At 42.4% G+C, this 19,837-nt stretch overlaps 1 protein-coding gene across 2 annotated transcripts in view; it reads right to left on the bottom strand.

The window, feature by feature from the left end:
* COL4A6 (collagen type IV alpha 6 chain) overlaps nucleotides 1–19,837 on the bottom strand; it is a 258,501-nt gene that overhangs the window by 63,159 nt on the left and 175,505 nt on the right. For both annotated transcript variants that reach the window (XM_058536482.1, XM_058536481.1), the window contains exon 4: nucleotides 350–484. In XM_058536482.1, coding sequence (XP_058392465.1) covers nucleotides 350–484 — 135 coding nt within the window. The remainder of the gene's footprint in view (nucleotides 1–349; nucleotides 485–19,837) is intronic.

Consider the following 19,837-nt stretch of genomic DNA (forward strand, 5'->3'; position numbering starts at 1 on the left):
TTCCCAGTCTCCTTGCTTAGATTCCTGACCTCTCCTTCTCAGCTGATTGGACTTCTGACCCATGTCCAGCTCAAACCCACATGACTTCCCACCACAGTGAGCCCACTTGTCCAGCAAGTAGCTAATACATGCACATTATGGCTTGCTTGCCACGGGAGTCTCTCCAGAAATGAGCTGATCCGTTAGCAGTACATTACCCAGCCTTTCTCTTACCAAAGTATGTAGCCTGGCACCAAGATATTCGGGATTAGTATTATTTCCATAAATGAGCAGAACTGAGATTTAGAACCTTTCACCTTCATACTTGTGGCCCATGAGTCAAAGGAAAATCAAGCTTTGATGCTCTTACCTTATCTCCTTTTGGTCCGTATGGTCCCAGAGGGCCTGGGGAGCCCCTTTCTCCTTTCAACCCTGATAAACCACTAGGGCCAGCAAATCCTTGAGGACCTGTTGGGCCTTGAATTCCAATTGGTCCTGGTCGCCCCTAAGATGGGCAGAAGAAGTGAAATTAGTCAATAGAGGACTTAACATCAACACTTCCCATTTTCCCATACACAAAGAACACTGTCATCACTTCACTAAATAATTTTGGCTTAGAGATCTGTGAAGCATGCCAAAGTTCCAGACACAGATCAGAAAAGGCTATTTTAGGGGCTGCTGAGCTTATTTGGACAGAACATATTTTATAAGCACATTTAATAAGATTCATGTGCACCAAGATCCTTCAACTTTGTACTTCTTAGGAGATTAGTTATTCAGGCTGGATAATATTGTCTACTTCCTAGTTAATGCCAGGCCATCCATCAGATTGTCAAAATAGTGAAAGAACAGAACACTGGAGAGCATCGTGACATTTTATAACTCACATCCAAATGGCCAACCACGCGCTCGCAGTGAAATCCAGAAATGGCTGTGCCTAAAGAACACTGTCTGAGGGGTCCAGAGAGAGGAGAACCCAGAAACTCTCGGGCTGACCAACCTGTCAGAGCTCATCTTTGTTGGCAGATCCCAGGACCTCATCACTGCAACTGGAAACAGACGCTCACAGGGAACACACACACATTGTTTATTTACTCCCTTCCTATCTTTCTCTCTTTTCCTTTACCCCCACCATCTGTACAGCATTGAATGTGTACAATCCAAGGAGCCTGAGAATATCCATTAAGTATCACTTATGGTAACAAGCGGCAGCAGCCTGAGGAGTTTGAATGCCCTGGTTATAAAGTGTCTGTGACAATTAAGCCTGAGAGTTCAGGCTGACATTTTAAAGCTGACCGAGACAGAGAATTAACCTCAGTGGGTGCAACGCAGGCGGGCTAGTCTATCATTTAGAACAAATCCCAGTAGGGACTGAATTTTCTTGGCAGAAAAATGGAAACCATTAGTAATGTGCATTACCTCTCAGAGAATACAACTGTTATGAGGTAGAAAGCCTATTTTCATAAATGCTTCCCATCTCTACCTCTCGGCCCCTTTACTGACTGTCCGCAATTTCCTACAGATCTATGAAAAACTCTGAGAAAAGCCCATTAAATATGCCCTTTAATATTCACCTTCAAGATTTACTTTTTAAAAGGCTGAAAACAGGACAGATGCTTTATGCAGTGGCTAGAGTCACGTACTGGAGATGCAAGTGGCCACCAGCTGTGTGGGGCCTTTGGAGTAAAATTTCCAGCGTCAATCAGGCCCAGGAAGTTCTAGGACTCTTGCAAAGAAGTAAATGATGTTCTTCCCAGGGAGATGCAATTCTCTGTGGGCATCACTCACCACTCAACCTTCCCCAACACCCAATATGCAGCCTATAAAGGGTGCCAGGCTGCAGTCTGTTTAATGGGCTTATTTCTGGGAATGATGAGGTGGGAGGTGACCTTTCACTTTTTATGCTGTTCCTTCCCATTGGAATTTTGTTTACAATGATTCTTTTATTTATTTTCTCATAAATTTTTACAAAACACACACACACACACACATGAAACTAAAAAGAAAAAGAACAATACTTTAAAAAAAGAGTGCTAGGGTGCTGTTGAGGATTAACAAAGAAGTCTAAAACGCGGGCCTAGCTTTCATGACTAATGTACACAAAACCATAGCAAACAGTACAATTCCGGAACAGAGCACAAATGCTGCAGGAACACAAAGGAAGGGTTGGCCATGGAGGGTTTGTGGAAAGCTTACATGCTGTCCATGGCTGAGGGGAGTCATGGGCCATACTGGAAAGGCTGCAGTGGGGCTGGAAAGCAAGGCAGGAAAGTTGAAGACTTGATGTGGTAGGAAATAGGGAACCATTAGAGGTTTGGGGACAGGGGAGGGATGAGAGGAAGGCAGTGTTTCAGGGCTGAAACTCATCAAGGAGCATTCAGGAGAATATGTGTGTATCAGCACGAGGCCAGGGTAGCTTGCCTGAGGCTGGAACAAGGGAGACAGATAAGAACCAGCTGTTGGGGGAAGAGAAGACTGGTTGGTGGGAGGATGGAGGGCAGGAGGGGCTTTCTGAGGCCATATTATTACTACCAGAGAGGATGCAATCAGGGCACTGAATGCTTGACCCAAATCTGAGCCCTGCCCAAAGCTTTTCCGCATTAAGGGAGGGGAGGTGGAGAGCACGATAAACCATTGAAAGGCTACTGAGACAGCAGATTGTGGTGTGGCCTGATTCCCATCTTGCTCACATCACTAGAGCCTGAGCAGTGCCTGGTGTGGGCACATGGGCTGGCACACTCCAGCTCTGGTCTCTTGCCTTTGTGAGCACATGCTCAGCAAGAGTAAGCAAGGAGACTTAGGAGTGAGGCAATTCTAGGGCTGGACTTTACAAGAAATCTGATTCCATCCAGAAAAGGCAAGCTTCCATGGCCCACTCCCTTTCTCTTGGCTGGGTGGGCATGCTGAATTTGCCACAGTTGTACAGTTGACTCCTCCATTCCAGCCAGAGAACTTAAAGTAAGTCTCTTAAAGAACTCATGGATTCTTTGAATTCTAATTCTTTCTCCAAAGAGGCATTTGAAATGGCATCCCTCGGAGGAACATGTACTTCTGGGCTGGCCCTGGCTAGAAACCTCTCTGACTGATCTAAGGGCCAGAAGCAAGGCCTGTGCGAGGTGTTGAGGCCTCTGAGGCACTGCTGGCCCCATGTGGGGTCAGGCCCTTCTGGAGCCTGCAGTCATAGGACACGAGACAAAGAGTCTTCCCACCCACTGAGGTCCTTTCATACAGTGGCACCAGAGCACCATGAACTAAATGAATATGGCAAAGAAAAAAATGAGACATATTTTTGTGGGTTGTTTTGTCAGCCATCTCTAAATATGCTTCTCTGTGCTTATAGATTTACGATCTTTTATCCTCATCTCCAATGCACAGGGTTTCTGTCACAGTGCCCAGTGTACTGCTGAAGCTTAATACTAAATCAACGATGAACTGTTTTTTTGTTGTTTTCCTCAAAAAAAGCTATGAATGGTACTTTTCATAATGGCCAGCAGAGGTCAGTGTGAGAACATAGTGGCTACAGATAAGCAAGTGGGTGGGTGGGCCTCTCCCACTACAGAGAAAAAGAAATCAAACCAGTGACATAGAAGTCACAGAATGTTTGAGCAGGAAGGGCCCTTAGAGACCATTCCATCTAGGTGCTATTTTATACATGGGCAAAAAAAGAGGCCAAGAGAAGGGGAAGGACTTGTTTAGGTCACATAGCTAGTGAGGAATGGCGTGGGACTCAAACCAGACCAATGTTTGCCAGTAGCAGATGTCCTAGGGGGTCCTTGAGGCTGCCTCCCCTCACCCCGGGCCCACCCCTGGGACTGTCCCCATCAGTAGGCTGCAGCAGCCAGATGCTCACACATCATTTCTCTCTTCCTAACTCTGATCATTTCACAGAACCAATCTGCAACACCATCACTGTTTGGACTGCTAGCAGAATTTCAATGGGTTTGGACCAATGCCCTGCCCTGATACATGCCATTTATTTTGGCAAATAGACCCAGACAGGGCAGAAGGGACTCCTCCAAGTCTTTCCAACAAGCTCTCCTGCCTCCATCTGCTCGGGATTTTAAATATGCACATCAGGGTCTAATTCTCAAGAGAAGGAGCTGGGACTTGTGCCTAAGGCTGGGAACTGCAGGTTCACAAGTCCAGCCCAAGCTGGCTGCCTCCTGCTGACCACAGGGGATTGGGGTTAGTGTGCAGTTTAAGGTTACCTTAGATCAGACCATACCCACAGCCCCAGCCCCAAATAACTGGGGTAACAGACCCAGAAAGTGTGTACACATACGCAGAAATGGCATCTAAGAATCTTAAAAGCACATGCCTCAGACTAGGTAGGACTGTGAAATTGAGAGGGGGTTGACTTTTCCTTACTAGGCCCCTTTCTGTCTTTTTAACCCTCCCTCAAGGTTCCAATGTCCTTCTCCAATAAAATTAAAATTTATTCCTAAGAAAGAATCTTCTGAAACTCATTCCAACTGAGGCATAAATGACTGACAACAACTTAAAGCTTTACTTCTCCCCAGGGGGATTTGTACTTTAATGGAGAGCAAAGCATTAAGCTAGAGGAAGCAAATGACATTTACAAAGCAGAGAAGGGAAAAGGGGTGTGCACAGGCTTTCTTAAGGATCCAGCTGTATTATAGGAGGTGGTGCAGTGCTGTTAGGTGGTATCATGGTGCAGACCCTGGAGTCAGACAGACCTGGAGTCAAATCTCCTCACTGCCATTTAATAGCTATGTCACCTTGGGCAAGTGACTTAACCACTCTGAGTTTCCAGGACTCTGAGCAATAATAGCTCTGGTGTAGGGCTATTTCCAGTATTCAAGTGAGTTAATGAATGTAAAACACCTGGCAGATAGCATGAACATATCAGTCCCCTTTCCTCGTCAGGTATCATTTATGGTAAAATGGAGAAGTTACGATTGGGTACTTAATGCTCCTTCTCTTAAGTTTAAGTGGGAGATACACAGATACCATGAAGAAACTCTCTTTGGGGCAGAGATGTGTGCCCAGGAATGAATGAGCATGTATGCCAGGACTCCACATCTGTGCGAGCATTTCCGCTCTTACGTAGTGCTGCTGTTCTGGCTCTCTTGGGCACTTGGCTCTTCAGTGTCTGCTTGTTCTCCTGAAGGGACCTCATCTACATGCTAATCGCTCCCCAATCTGAACCTCCAGCCCAGACTTCTCTTCCCAGTGTGCCAGATCCTTATAGCCAATGGCTTACCAGACCTTTCCACCTGGATATTCTGACCCAAACTCAACATGACCAAAGCTTAACTCATCATCTTTTCCCCAGTCCCATTCTCTAAACCAGCTCCTTCTTCCTCAGTTAATGGAACTAACTCAGTAAATGGCAGTCCATTCACAAAGTTGATCAAGCCAGAAACCCAAAGGTCTGCCACGACCTCTTTCTTCCCCTCATCATCCACATGCAATCTACCGGCAAAGACTGTCAATTCCACCACCAAAATATAACTCAAATCTGTCCATTTCTCTCTCTCCCCATGGTCTTAGTTCAGGTCTTCCTCATTCTCCCCTAGAGTGTGGCCACAGACTTCCAATTAGTCTGCCATCCTCCAATCTTGCTTTACTCTCTCTTAGCATCCTACCCCAGGGCCTTTATATATGTCGCCACTCTCCTGGCTAGCTCCTATTTATCATTCAGGCTCCAATCAAGATATCAGCTCCTCCAAGGAGCCTTCTGTGATTATTCCCACCCCCCCAGTATGGGCTAGGTTGCACTTTTATGTCTATACCCCCCAAGAGACTGAGCTCCTTGAGGACAAGGCCTGTGTCTTACTCCCCACTGAATTGCCTGTGCTAAGAAGAGTGCCTAGTATACAGTGGGTGCTCAATAAATGTTTGCTGAATGAATGAAGAAATGAATGACTGAATATACACATTGAGAAGCCAGTGCCCAGGTACAGCAATATCTTCTTTGGAAGTCTAGGTAGCTGCAGTAGAGTGTAATCAAGAACCATCTGATCACAGAACCACAGAATAGAGAGCTACACAAGATTTAGGAAATCATCTAGTTTAGGGTGGAGAGACTGAAGCCCAGAAAGGGAAAGGGACTTACTGAAGTTCATGCAGTATCAACTGTAGACATATCACAAGAGGAAGGGAGCAGATGAGGCAGCAAGACCAGAGACACGGAACCTAGTGAGGAGGCTGTGACCTCCCGAAGAGAAATAACGGTGACCTGGACTAGGTTCACGGCAGTAGAGACAGGGAGAAGACAGATTTGAGAGATATTTCAGAGGGTAAAAATGGTAAGACTTGGTGCTAGACTAGAATTGGTGGGTAAGACAGAGGGAAGTGCGAAGGGTGACTCCCAGGTTTCTCCACTGGGAGCCTGAGTGGATCTCTTCACTGACGTGTTCTATTTGAACACACAGACACAACTATCCATAGAACCCTACACTCCACTCTCCTAGTAAAAGCACTAACGGGCTAGCATTGTCTGCGGAAGTAAATTAAGGAGAAAGAACACCAGTAGGAGAAGAATAGGTCTAGAGTATGGCAGACGAATATCAAACAGATATACAGACCCATTTTGTGGCCCAGGAAGCCCTGGCTCAGCTTGATAACGTTAGCATCATCTACAATTTGCCAGCAAGGGCAGTGACCCTGCCCATATACCAAAAGAAAAAAAAAAGGTGATTGGTGTCTAGAAGAGAGAGAACCCCCCAAATTCTGTGTCTGCCACAGCTAAGAAGTAGTATCAGAGGCTCACCTTCAATACCCAAATGAAAACACATTTATTTTCTAGTTCTTAAGCTATAATCGTGTTTGAAACAGCCGGCCTAGGCATGAAGACATGTATCTACATGCTTTGTTTGCAAAGATACACACACCCATTCCATTGGCTATTGTCAGCGTGTTAAAATTTTGGAAAGACACCTCCCAGAGTGATAGCTAACTCTTGCTAAGCAACACTCTGCATCCCTCCCTTCTGCCTGTTTATTCACATTTCTCTTCTAAAACATAATATTGACCTTTATTTTACCAAGCACTTACTAAGTGTCATCTCCTTTAATCCATCTCCAATAGCCCTAATAGGGAGGTATTAGCCTCATTTTACAGATGAGGAAACTGAAATACAGAGAGGGTAAGGCACTTGCCTGAGGTCACACATCAAGCAATTGATGAAGCTAATTTTGGTGATACCAAAGCCTCTGCTTCTTCCAAGCTACATTCCCTCTGCACTGAATAATGCTCTGAATGTAGAAACCCAAACTCACTTGAAGAGGGGCAGCAAGAGCTACTCTGGGCAGAAAATATTGTTATTTTCATCGATACCAGAACTATTTATCTCAATTTGCTCCATCTTTTCACTGGAACTGGTACTATTTTATAGAATTTTACTTAACAGAATTAATAAATTGTCATAAAGGACACTTCAAGGAATGGTACTCCCTAGGACTTAAAAAGATGGGAGATTTCTTCTTGCTTAATCATCATCACCTCCTCCCCCTCCTCCCTCCTCTTCCTCTTCTTCCTCCTCCTCCTCCTTCTCCTCCTCCTTCTTCTTCCTCTTCCTCTTCCTTGAGTGTTCCACAATTAAAGTGGCCTCTTTAATCGGTCTGTGGGCAATGGACAGTTTACTAGGCTCTTGTAGACAAATTCTGATGTGCTACGAGTCCCTAATACTAGCATATTAAGTTAGGGGCAGAAAAAGGAATACAGGCACAGTATACTAATTTGATGATCATTGTGCTGAGCAGAAATTTGAGAATTTTGTCCTTAAACATGTTATATTTTCCCTTGCCCCTGGGGAATGCCAATAATTGTTAAAATAGGATGAAGCAGAGATGTCCGCTAGTTACAGGCAAATAAGTTGATGAAGATTTTTTAGGTCTCCCTTTTCTCTACAGCACGTTCATAAAACTACATCAGAAAGCAAACAAACATTCCTTTTGTGATAATATTATAATTGGGAAGTGTAAGAACCAAAAATCAAATAAAACTGTAAATACGACCAATAGTTGACCATAAAAATAAAAACAGAACAACCAAACACTTCTGTAACCATTACAGATAGTTGAATGAGCCCCCATACTCCTTCAAGTGGGCATGCGGTCTATACGAAGAGCCCCAGTGTACTACAAAGTGTGTACTGAGTTCCAGACTGCATGAGAGAATAAATACAGCTCTACTTGTGATGAATTTTACCTAAAACTAATATACGAATTGGAAAAACTTGAAATACTTAATTTGCCATAATTTTTTCCTTCTTAAAATCTAGAAGGGCTACTTGTGTGTAATTTGATGGCACAGGCCTCTTAAGAAAGCCTTCTAGTAAACTTGGATTGATGTTGCCTTTGCCTCTCAGAAGATTCTCCTGTTTAAAGCAGAATCATAAGATTTAGGTTCTATTCCCAGCTCTCACTTTCTAACTATATGGTCTTGAGAAAGCCAATGAATCTCTAGGCCTTAGTTTTCTCATCAGCAAAATGGGGATATTACTCGCCCTACCTATTTCCTGGGTTGCTCTGAGCACCAGTTGAGACAATGTATGTGAAAAGGGGCTAAGGGTTCATTCCACTGACAAAGCTTTACTTTTGGGGAAAAACTCTAATAACCAAATTCCTAATTTTCAAAAAACCCTAGTTTGCTGGGCATATAAGGCAGTAAGCCCTTAAATGAATAAAGGCTTATGAGTAGGAGGTTTCAGTAAAAAAAAAATTGAATGAAACGAAGAGCAGAATTTATAGCTGTGAAAGGTAGGGGCAAATTGACTGTCTAGCACAGGATTCTCATTATAGTTTAAAAATGATTAGACCTACATTAGTATCCTATTATTGTAGTTTAAAAAAATGTGGTTTATTTTAAAAGGCATGGCTTAATTACAACCTGAAGCCAATCTTTTTCTTTTAGTTTTTCTAGCAAAACATAGCCGTGGTTTTATAATTAAAAAAAAAAGTGAAACAGGACTTGTCAGAAATTCACTTTACAGCAATTTTTGCTGTAGTGTATCTATTCCATCAGACAAGGGATACTTGCTGCACTTTTCTCTGACAATAATAAATTACCCATCATTGATATACTGCACAACCTTTGGTCCAATACTGAGCTGGCGTGAGCTGATTCCTTCTGGATCAATGTTGGCTTCCCCAAGTCTCTGGTGAGAAGCCATCAAGTTTTGGGAATGGGAGATAAGAAGTAACCAACTACTGTTCCTTAAACAGAAGGAGAAAAAGAAGGATAGGATCAAAGAAATTTCCTACCAGGACCCCCTTGCCAACGAACTCAGGGAGCTCTGAAAGGGGAGCGGAGGGCAGGGAATGGAGAGGAACAGCTTACTCACATAGTCTCAGTGCTATTCTGGTGCAAACCCACACCCCTGTATTCATTTAGAACCAGAGGAGTATTCATATCCATACCCATGTAGATAAAGAGATACACATTCCAACCCAAATACACGTGCCCAGAGGCAGAGAAGTCTGCTAAAATTGTAGGGCCTGCTGGTATTCTGGCATAGCCCACCACACACCTCTGAGCCAGACATGGATTTGAATTCAAGAAGATGGGAAGCTCCCCCTGCCAAGTGTATGCAGTAGTCCCTACAGACAAGTAAAGCCATCCACACAGACACACGCAGGCCAAAAAGGAGATGTGCAGGGCGTCTGGAGGGCGAGGGCTCTACATTTCTGATATCTTTTCCTTTTATGTGGTGGACAATTGGAAGCTAAGATTAAATCAAGCTCTGTGTGCAACAGGAAAGATGGGCTGTAGTAGTGGTGGCAGCTGTGGTATAGATGAAAAGTAGAAGTTCCAGAGTCATTGGTGACATCAGGAATAAGAGCTACAAGCTTGCATTGGAGAAGTGCTTCAGATTTCAAAGTGTTTGCACATCCACAACTCCATTTAATGCTCATAATAACCCTATCCTCATTGTACTAGAGAAAGTAATTGAGGCCCAGAGGTTAAGTAACTTCTTCATGGCCATACAGCTTATGAGCAGCAGAGCCACACCTTCTTATTCCCAGTCTAATGCTCTTTCTGGTACTCCTTTTATAAAGTGACAGGTCAACTCCAGGTCAAAAATTCCCACTAAAATGTCATGTAACTCCACCAAAAACCCTTGTTCTGGACATTATTAAATCCTCTTGGTTCTTCCCTTCCTCCTTCTTGCTGCCAAGTGGCACCCTTATTAACCAATTAAGTAGATGCACAAAGGACAAAGAATTCAATTCAAACTACTTGCTCCCTTCATAACTCACCAATTCAGTAAACATTTATTGAGTGCCTCCTATGTGCCAGCCATGGCACTACATGTGGGGAACACAGAGGGGGATGTAAGATGGGCCTTGCCTTTGAGCTCTCAGTCCAAGTCAGAAAGATGAGTTATGTATATACACGAGTATACCATAAGGCAGAGGAAGGCAGGAGGGATATGATTCTGAACTCAAGGACTGTTGATAGGTTTGTCTTGGAGATAGAGGAGGGCTTTTTATCCTCCAAACTAGAGAGCGGAGTAGGATGTGTAAAGAAAAAGGCCCAGGACAAGTTCTGGTAAGAAAGAGGGAAGTGGAGAGAGTCTATTTCAAATTGATCTCAATTTTCTCAATAAATGTAGGAAGTGAAGTCATAGACAGAGAGAGAAGGTTAGCTGAGGTTGAGGATGACTGGAAAGGGCTGGGAGGAGATGCTATGGAGAACATGGCAGGAAGTCAATTGTTAGAAAAGTGTGAAGGACTGCCAAGCAGCCCTGAGAGCTCCGCTGACACTAGAGAACATATTTTTGTGGGGGAAGCTTTCTTAAACAATACTTGGCAGCCAAGGAACAGCAGCAGACAAAGCAGGTGGTGGGGTTTTCCAGGATTAGGCGCTGGCACATACATCAGAGGTACTGAGGGTGAGGAACGGGGTGAGGGGGAGGGATAGGTCCAATAGGAGGTTCATTGTTAACATAGCTGATCTTGGGGTCCAGGCTAGAGAGTGAGCCAGAAGGGAGCTAGAAATCCCTGATAAACAAATGATTTACTAGAAAAGTTGGCCTTGTTCAAAGTGAGAAATCTGAACTAGATACAGATATGAACTATGTACATCATTTAGTCCTTGAGTCAATGCTGTCAAGACAAATCTGGAGCCAGAGAGAGCAACCTGGGGATCCACATGTGGAAAAAATCCACCAGACTATTAGCAATGTCTTGCCACATCTACCCCAGACTGAAGACCTTGTAGCTTGATCTAGTATCCAACGCAAAGGGAGATGGTTTAGGCTGATGCAGAGATAACGGAGCCAACTCCCAGGGCAGAGTCAATGCCATGTGTAGGGAGGGAAGCAGGTAGCTCACATGTACAAAGCTCACTGAAGACTCATGTTTTATCAGAGCTCTTGGTCCTCTGTACCTTCCCCACATTCATAGTGTCATTTACATTTTTGTTATATCTCACTCTGCCCAACTGTTCCTTTAGAGATAGTAGCAATGATAGCACTTAAAACAATTATCTGGTCCCTGGAGAAAGCAGAGCTAGGGATAAATCAGAAAACTATTTTGAGAGAATCCAGGTAGGAAATTGGGGAGGGAGGAAGTGGCAGCTGGAAAAGGAAGCAAAATGAGCCAAACCCTAGGACCTGGGGGAGAAAAAGAGATGAACAGGGAGCTGGCCAGGCCAGGGGCCTGGCCTGCGGAGGTTAACTGGGCAGGAGGCCCCACGCTCCCCTTATCTCTTCATCCGTCACCACTTTTATTCATTCTCTGGTTTTATGAGGATTTTAAAAGCTTCTAGATCTGAGGCTGGCAATCTTTCAGAAAAAGTTAACAGAAAATTCTGTGGAGATAAAGTCTGCAATGAAGCCTGCCATAGCCAAGTGTAGCAACAACTGTCCCCTAAAGCTAAGTGGTAAACAAGCCTTCAGGTACTTTCTCCTTCAAGGCTTTGATTGCTTCAGGTCCTTTGGCCTGAGAACCTAGCAACTAATCGCTTCTCTTGACTTGCTGACTGACAAAGAGAGGTTTCTTTATTAGTCCAGTTTCAACCAGTCTCTGGAACCCGGGAGAAGAAAAAAAATGAGGGGGTGTAATGGGGGGAAAAGCTATAGTCAGTCCATCTGGGAGAGGGAAGATCTCCCAAAGGCAAAGTGAAGGATCATGATTAGGGGAAAGGTGTAAATCAAGGTACAGCAAGGTTAGCTTTCAATGACCATTGCCAGGTAGGCTGCTCAAGGGCTCAGAGGAACCCTCCTATCCCTTGGGACCCTACTCCAGTAACCCCCCATCCTTCTCCTTATATCTTCTGGACTGGTTGCTTCCCCTTGGTCTTCAAAACATGCTCTGGTCTGCCTGATACTAAAAAAACAAAACAAACAAAAATCTTTCCCCTGACCCATCTCTCCACCACTCTTCCAGAATAAACTTCTTGATAGACTAGACAACACTCGCTGCCTCCACTTCTTCTCCTACCACGCTCCCCAACCCCTGGCAATCTGGGGCTAGCAACTCCTCCTGCTTGAAAGTACTCTCTGGAAAGTAATCAGTGACCTCTCCTAAATTCTAATCCCATAGACCTTCTTTGCAGCTTTTGTCATTGCTGAACACTCTTTTCCCTTCTGAAACCCTCTCCTTGGCTTTCATTACACTATACTATGGGCTCTTCAGTCTTTTATTACCTCACGATCCTCTTCACTGGCCCCATCCATTCTGCCCAAAGGCTCTTGCCTCTTGGTGATTTCATCGACCTCCTACAGCTTCTATCACCTCTTCTATAAAGGTGAGACACCACTCTAATTTATTTCTCAGGTCATGTCAATTTCTTAAATTCACGTACACACTACTCTTATTGGTCCCCTTTAGGGACCAATAACCAAAGCCTAGCTCAGTCCCTCATTAGCTTTCACCTGGATAATGACAATAGCCTCTGGAGTTCTCTCTGTGCCCAAACACTGCTGCAATCTATCTAACACTTTGGACAGTAATCTTCCTAGATCTGATCTTACTGTCTCTCTGCTCAAACACTGTAAATCACTCCCTATTACTTTCAAAATAAAACCCATACTCCTTAACCAGGCATTGAAAGCCCTTCACCATTCAGCTCCCACCTGTCTTTGTAGGCTTATTTTCCACTGAACACCCTACCTGCCCTAGACTCCAGGCATAATATCTCCTTGCTGATACTCAAATCCATCCTGTACTCTCTCACCATCTGGTCTCCAACCAAGTGGTTTCCTTGCCAAAAAGGAACTTTCTCTTCTAGAACTTTCTACCAAGGCTCTATCTTCCAGAGCTCAGCTCAAATCTGACCTCTTCCCAAAAGATTTCTCAGACTTCTCTGGTTGGAGTTATTATCTCCTTTCTCATGACAATTAAATTTTTTTTTGTTTGGAACTCAGCTGTAGAGAGCTGAGTTAATCACATCTCTCAGTTCATGGCAAAATACCGTCATTAGTCCACATAAGGCCTCTCCTTTTATTTTGTTATTTTCTTTCATCCAAATCTCCAGTCTCATTCTTGTCCTCTCATGTGAACCTTCTCTAATGTATTTGATATAAGTCCAGGATATATATATATATATATATATATATATATATATATGGTTGTTGGTGTGTGTGTGCATGTGTGTATTTGCACAACTACTTCATTGCTTCTAACCCTTGTTAGTATGCATAGTATGAATTCACCACACTTTACATGCATATTCCCCCACTGAGTTGTAGGAACATATACACGGTTACTATCACTAAGTGCCATCATATTGCTCCTCAAAAAGCTATGCCAGTTTACACTCCCATCAGCAATACATGAAGATTCCTTTTTCCCCACATGCTCACAAACACTTGATGTTATCTGACTTTTATCAATTGGATGCATATAACTTGGTATCTAACTGTTATTTTAATTTGTATTTCTCTGAATATGAGTGAGATCTATCATCTCCTCATATGCTTGTTAGCCAATCCAGTTTCCCCTTCTGTGAGTTGTCCATTCTGTGAATATGCTTTGTTCTTTTTTTTGTGTGTGTGTGAGGAAGATCAGCCCTGAGCTAACATCTGATGCCAGTCCTCCTCTTTTTGCTGAGCAAGATTGGCCCTGAGCTAACATCCGTGCCCATCTTCCTCTACTTTACATGGGACGCCGCCACAGCATGGCTCGACAAGCAGTGCGTCAGTGCGCACCCCGGATCCAAACCGGCAAACCCCGGGCCGCCGCAGCGGAGCGCGCGCACTTACCCACTTGCGCCACCTGGCCGGCCCCTGCTTTGTTCTTTTTTTTCCTATTGTTTTCTGCCTTTTTACTGTTAATTTACCAGAGTTCCTTGGACATTCTAGATATCAATGCTTTGTCAGTTTTAGACATTGCAAATATCTTCTCCTAGTCTATCATCTGTCTGTTAACTTTGTGGTGTCCTTCACCGAATTGAAAGTCTTAAGTTTGATGTAGTAAAATTCATTACTTTTTTACCTTATGTTTTGTACTTGGGGGTCTTATTTATGAAGTCCTATATCATTTCAAATTATAAAAACATTCTCCTTCATTTATAGTTTTACCTTTCACATTTAGACTTTTAATCTACCTGGAAATCACCTTTGTATGTGATATGAGGTAGTAACGCAGCTTTATTTTTCTCCATATAGCAGTGCTTCGCAATCATTTTCACGCCATGGCACCGAGAGAATATGGTAGTATGTGCTCAGCACAATGTGGTAAAGTGATGGGGCTGCTCACAGCTTGGGAGCTGTGGCCACTTTAGGCCCATCCTAAAGGTCAAGGGGATCAATAGCTCTACATGCCTATAATCCATTTGTGGCTTTCAGTGTGACACACTGATTGGAAAGCTCTGTCATATGATGATTCACTCTTTCCAGTACCAAACAATCCATCCTTCCCTTGCTGAGAGATTGCATTGATATTATTATCATCTGTTTCTGAGCACTACATTCAATTCCTTTGGTTTATTTGCCTTTTACTGTACCAGTCCTACAGTTTATTACTATTATTATTATTATGTCTTTGCAGCATGTCTCAAACTGTAGAAGGGCAAGTCTCTCATCTGTTCTCTTTCAAAATTGACTTAGATATTCATAGACATTTATTCTTCTATACACATTTCAGAATATGATTTTCAAGTTCCTTAAAATGCTGGTATTTTGATTGGAATGGCATTGAATTGATAGATGTGGGAAAAAATGGCATCTTTATAATGATATCATCCCATCCATCAGCATGGTGTATCCCACCATTTATTCAGGTCTTTTATGTCTATGAGTAGAATTTAAAAATTTTATCTGTAAAATGTCCAATATACTTTTTGTTAGGTGAATTACTAACAAAAAGAGATATGTTACAGATTTTCTTTTTTGTTGTTGTTATTGTGATTGGTAATTTTACATACAGAACTTTGTACCCCTATTATTATATTCAGAGTGAGCATTGAACTAGAATTTTATGTCTAAGGGCCTCTTTCCCTAATTGGGCTTGGAGCATCTAAAGAAAGGCTTTTGGCTCATCTTTCTTTCCACTACTGTGCTTTGGCATAGTAGGGACTCTTAATATTGGTTGAACTGAATTGAGGGGACTGTGAATTACTTCAGAATGCTTTGGAAATTACCACTCATGTAATTTTTTGACAAAAATGCCATGTGATTCCCATTTAAAAATAAATGGCCATGTTACGCCAAATTAGATATTGGAGGAAAGAGAGGGAAGGAAGAAAAACAGATTACTAACTAATGTATAGTTTTGACTTTTGAACCATGTTAATGTTTATATACCCCCAAATTAAATTAAATTATGAAAGATAGAGGGGGAAGGATCTCTGAAATTGAATAGAAACTAAAACAAATGGAGTCAATTGTGGTGGGTAATAACTGGGAGGAGACATATGGGAGACTTTTGGAGTGATGATAATACTCTATATTTTGACCTGGTTGTTGATTACATGGATGCGTTAACTTTGTAAAAATTCTTTGTGCTGTACACTTATGATTTGGGCACATTGTATATAATTTAAAACTTGTAAAAAATAAAAAAAATGAGACATTGTAGGAGGCTCACAAGTAATATAAAGGTATATAAAACACTTAAGATAGTGCCTGCACATAACAATAACATCTAGCGTTTACTGTATATCACTCCTGTGCTGAGCACCTCACAAGGATGGTCTCATTTAATGCTCAGAAAAGGCTTATGATGGAGATACTACTATTATGCACATTTTATATATAAGAAGAAAAATGAGGCAAAAAGAGGTTAAATTACCACTCATAGTCATACAGTTTGAAAGTGGGAGAAGCACTATTCAAACTCAGGCTTCTGCACTCTTAACCATTACGCCGAACTGACGTTCAGGAAATAGTACTCACTGTGAGATACATCTCACAGTGTATAAATATATATATACACACACATATATATACCCATATATATAGATATGCACACATAGGTTTACAGCTTAGAACCCTTAAAGAAAAGCATGCTCTGATCAAGTCCTTTTCGGAATACCATATCCTGGTGAGGGGTGCCCTGTTGTACCTTAGCTTCCATCATTTCTAAGGGGTTCAATCTGGAAGCTCTGGAGAAGAAAAGAGTCTATCTCTTGTTGACTTCTGTCAGATTGTTCTACTGCTCCCTCCCACCTCCTTTCCAAAATGATAGGTCACAATAGAATCATTTTTTTTCTTTTTTTAATAAACTTTTTATTTTGGAATAATCTTAGATTTATAGAAAAGTTGCAAACATAGCAGAGAGTTCCCATATACTCCACACCCCCATCACCTGGTTTCCCCTAACGTTAATATCTTACATAACTATTGTACATTTATCAAAACTAAGACATTAACGTTGGTATGATACTATTAACAAAACTCCATATTTTATTCAGATTTCATCAGTTTTTATACCAATGCCTCTTTTTTTTTTCCGGGATCCAAACCAGGATACATCATCACATTTAGTTAAATGCATTAACTTTTTTTAATCATGGTAAAAATGCATAACATAAAGTTGACCATTTTAACCAATTTTAAGTGTACAGTTCTGTGGCATTAATTACATTTACATTGTTGTGCAGCCATCACAACCCTTCATCTCCAGAACTTTTTCATCTTCCCCAACTGTAACTAGTAAAATGCATTTTTACAACAACAAAGAAAACCTGTAGTCCAGAGTAGCTGGAGCCAAAAAGAAAAACACTTACCACCTTGTAGTTAACAACTACATCGTAACAAGACCAGACAAAGAGGTTGATTTGTATGGAAACCATGGAAACAGCAAAGTCTGAGTAGTACATATAGGAAACACCTAGACTGGGTTAGTGGTAAACTCTTTAATAAACAAAAACTTTGGGAATGAAAAGCTAAGCAACCCCTTTGAGTGAAATCCATAGCCTGAACAAGAAGCTGCAAATGGTTTTGAGAGAAGATAATTCTGTGAAACCAATCCAAAAGCAAATCAATCACCAAGAAGAAATAGGAAACTGTACCCCTGTTTTCAGAAGAGAAGCTAAAACTAGTCACTTCACTCACTGCCTGGCAGTTACCCAACAATGTGCATGGCACTTGAGTGAGTGATCAGACCGCCCCCCACCAGGACACCACCTCACATACTCTGTATCATCAAGCATTGTCAGAAGACTGCCCAGTCAAGCACCTGGTATTGGAGATAATCCTACAGTATGTAAACTGCTCCTATAGCTATTGTTGCAAGTATTTGACTACATAAGGAAGGAGGAAGATTCTCTAGAGTAGAAACATGTTAGATGCTCTCAATCAGCGCTTCTCAAACTGTAACACACATATGAATCACCTTGGATCCTATTAAAATGTAGGTGCTGATTCAGTAGGTCAGGGGTGAGACCCAAGGTTCTGCATTTCTCATAAGCTCTTAGGTGATGTTGATGCTGCTGATCCGTGGGCTGCAGTTCAAGTAGCAAGGCTCTAAAGTAGTAGTTCTCAACTTGGCTGCATATTGGAATCACCTGAGGAGCTTTAAAACCGACTGACATCTGGGTCTCTTTCCCAGAGAGTCTGATTTAATTAATTGGTTTAGGGTATTCAATGGACTGAATTGTGTTTCCCCAAAATTCACATGTTGAAGCCTTCACCCCCACCATGTGTCTGTATTGGAGAAAGGGTCTTTAAAGAGGTGATTAAGGTTAAATGAAGTCATAAGGGTGGAGCCCTGATCAGAAAGAACTGGTGCCCTTATAAGAAGGGGAAGAGACACCAGAGTTCTTTCTCCACCATGTGACTACACAGCAAGAAGGTAGCTATCTGCAAGCCAGGAAGAGAGCTCTCATCAGAACCTGACCATGACGGCACCCTGATCTTGAACTTCCAGCCTTCAAAACTGTAAGAAAATATATTTCTGTCACTTGAGCTACCCAGTCTATAACATTTTGTTATAGCCCAAGCTAAGACAGGGTGTGGCCTGGGCATTGGGATTTTAAAAAGCTCCCCAGGTGATTCTAATGTGCAGAACCTCTGGTCTAAATAGTAGTTGAAGTGAATAGAACGTCAAAGGTGCATCACCCTTGCACCCATGTGAACACAAAAGCTATGGCATATGCTTGGAGAAACATCACCCCACATCACCGATTCATTCCAGGATAGTCATGAGCCCCTCTCCTGCTCAAACAACTTAGTCATATCCATTAAAGACATGAGTGCCTTACCCGAAAGTTGGGGCAGTTTAAGTGACATTTAATGAAACGACAGCTGTCATATTTTCCTCTTTCAGTTCGCTTCAGGAGAAAAGCTATGGACAATGTTATGATTTGTATTTTCTGTTTGTGAACTTAACCAAGACATATAATCCTCTTCTCTGAGTGGGCATATGGGAAGTCCTGTGAAGAATGAGCTGTTCGGATAAGTTCATCAACATGTTTTGCTCTCTTCACAGACGAATGAAAGGAGAGCTATCAAACACTCTTCCCTGATTACACCAAGCAAGCTTGCATTGCTTGTGTTATTTAGTGTTCACTTTTAAGCAACATTCTCAGAGTTAGAGTGCTTGGAATCAACATTGATTTCGGTCAGAAAAGAATAGATTTAATTTAAAAGACGTTTGCAGCAAAATCAAAGGATTGAGGGAGATGAATCAAAGTCTTTTGTTTGGTCATCTACTGTGCATTGGCGGCCACTGATCATAAAAACATGCAACTGTGAGCTCAGATTGCTTAGGCTCTGCTTCTCTTTGAGCTGACCAATAATGTCACAATTCCCCAAGTCCCAGGCCCATGGCACCTGGAAACATACACCTAAGCACTTGACCTGCTGAATGGCACGGTTGTTGACCAACTAATCTACAGGGCAGCCCCTAATCGTGGAACTTCCAGTGGATTGTTATGAGGGTTAAATGAGAATCCTCCATGGGAAAGGGCTTTGAAAAAGGATTCAGTACTAGGTGAATATGATCACAGCATGGTGATCAGGTCATGATAATGTTTGATCATGCTGAAATGGTTGGGATGAGTAAACTGTAGGCTAATTCAACTGTCCTAACCACCACTCCTTTCCCACATGCAGATAATCAAGAAATAATAATGAAAGTTCCTAATGGCTTCCCTGGGTTCACACTTTTGCTAGTTAGCTCTAGGCACTCATCCAAAAAATAGCCAGCTTGGACAGCCACAGAGCTGGGTTTGACCCACAGCAAAGAGATATCTATTTTCAAACACCATTCAGGTATTCCCTGGCCACATTAGCAGAGAGTAAAAAGACATTCTTGGGGGACCAGTCATGTGCTGCAAAGTATAGAGCCCTCACATATTCTCTCCCAACCAACAATTTGGCAGAAGTAGAGGTTTTCTTCTTTAACTGTCAGAGAGAGAAGTTTTCTGGGGGTAAAATCACAGAGGAAAACATTCCAGCAGTACATATGACAAGACAATAAAGAAACTCACAAACTTTCCC

This window comes from Diceros bicornis, chromosome X (assembly GCF_020826845.1).
Source record: "Diceros bicornis minor isolate mBicDic1 chromosome X, mDicBic1.mat.cur, whole genome shotgun sequence".
Taxonomy (NCBI): Eukaryota; Metazoa; Chordata; class Mammalia; order Perissodactyla; family Rhinocerotidae; genus Diceros; species Diceros bicornis.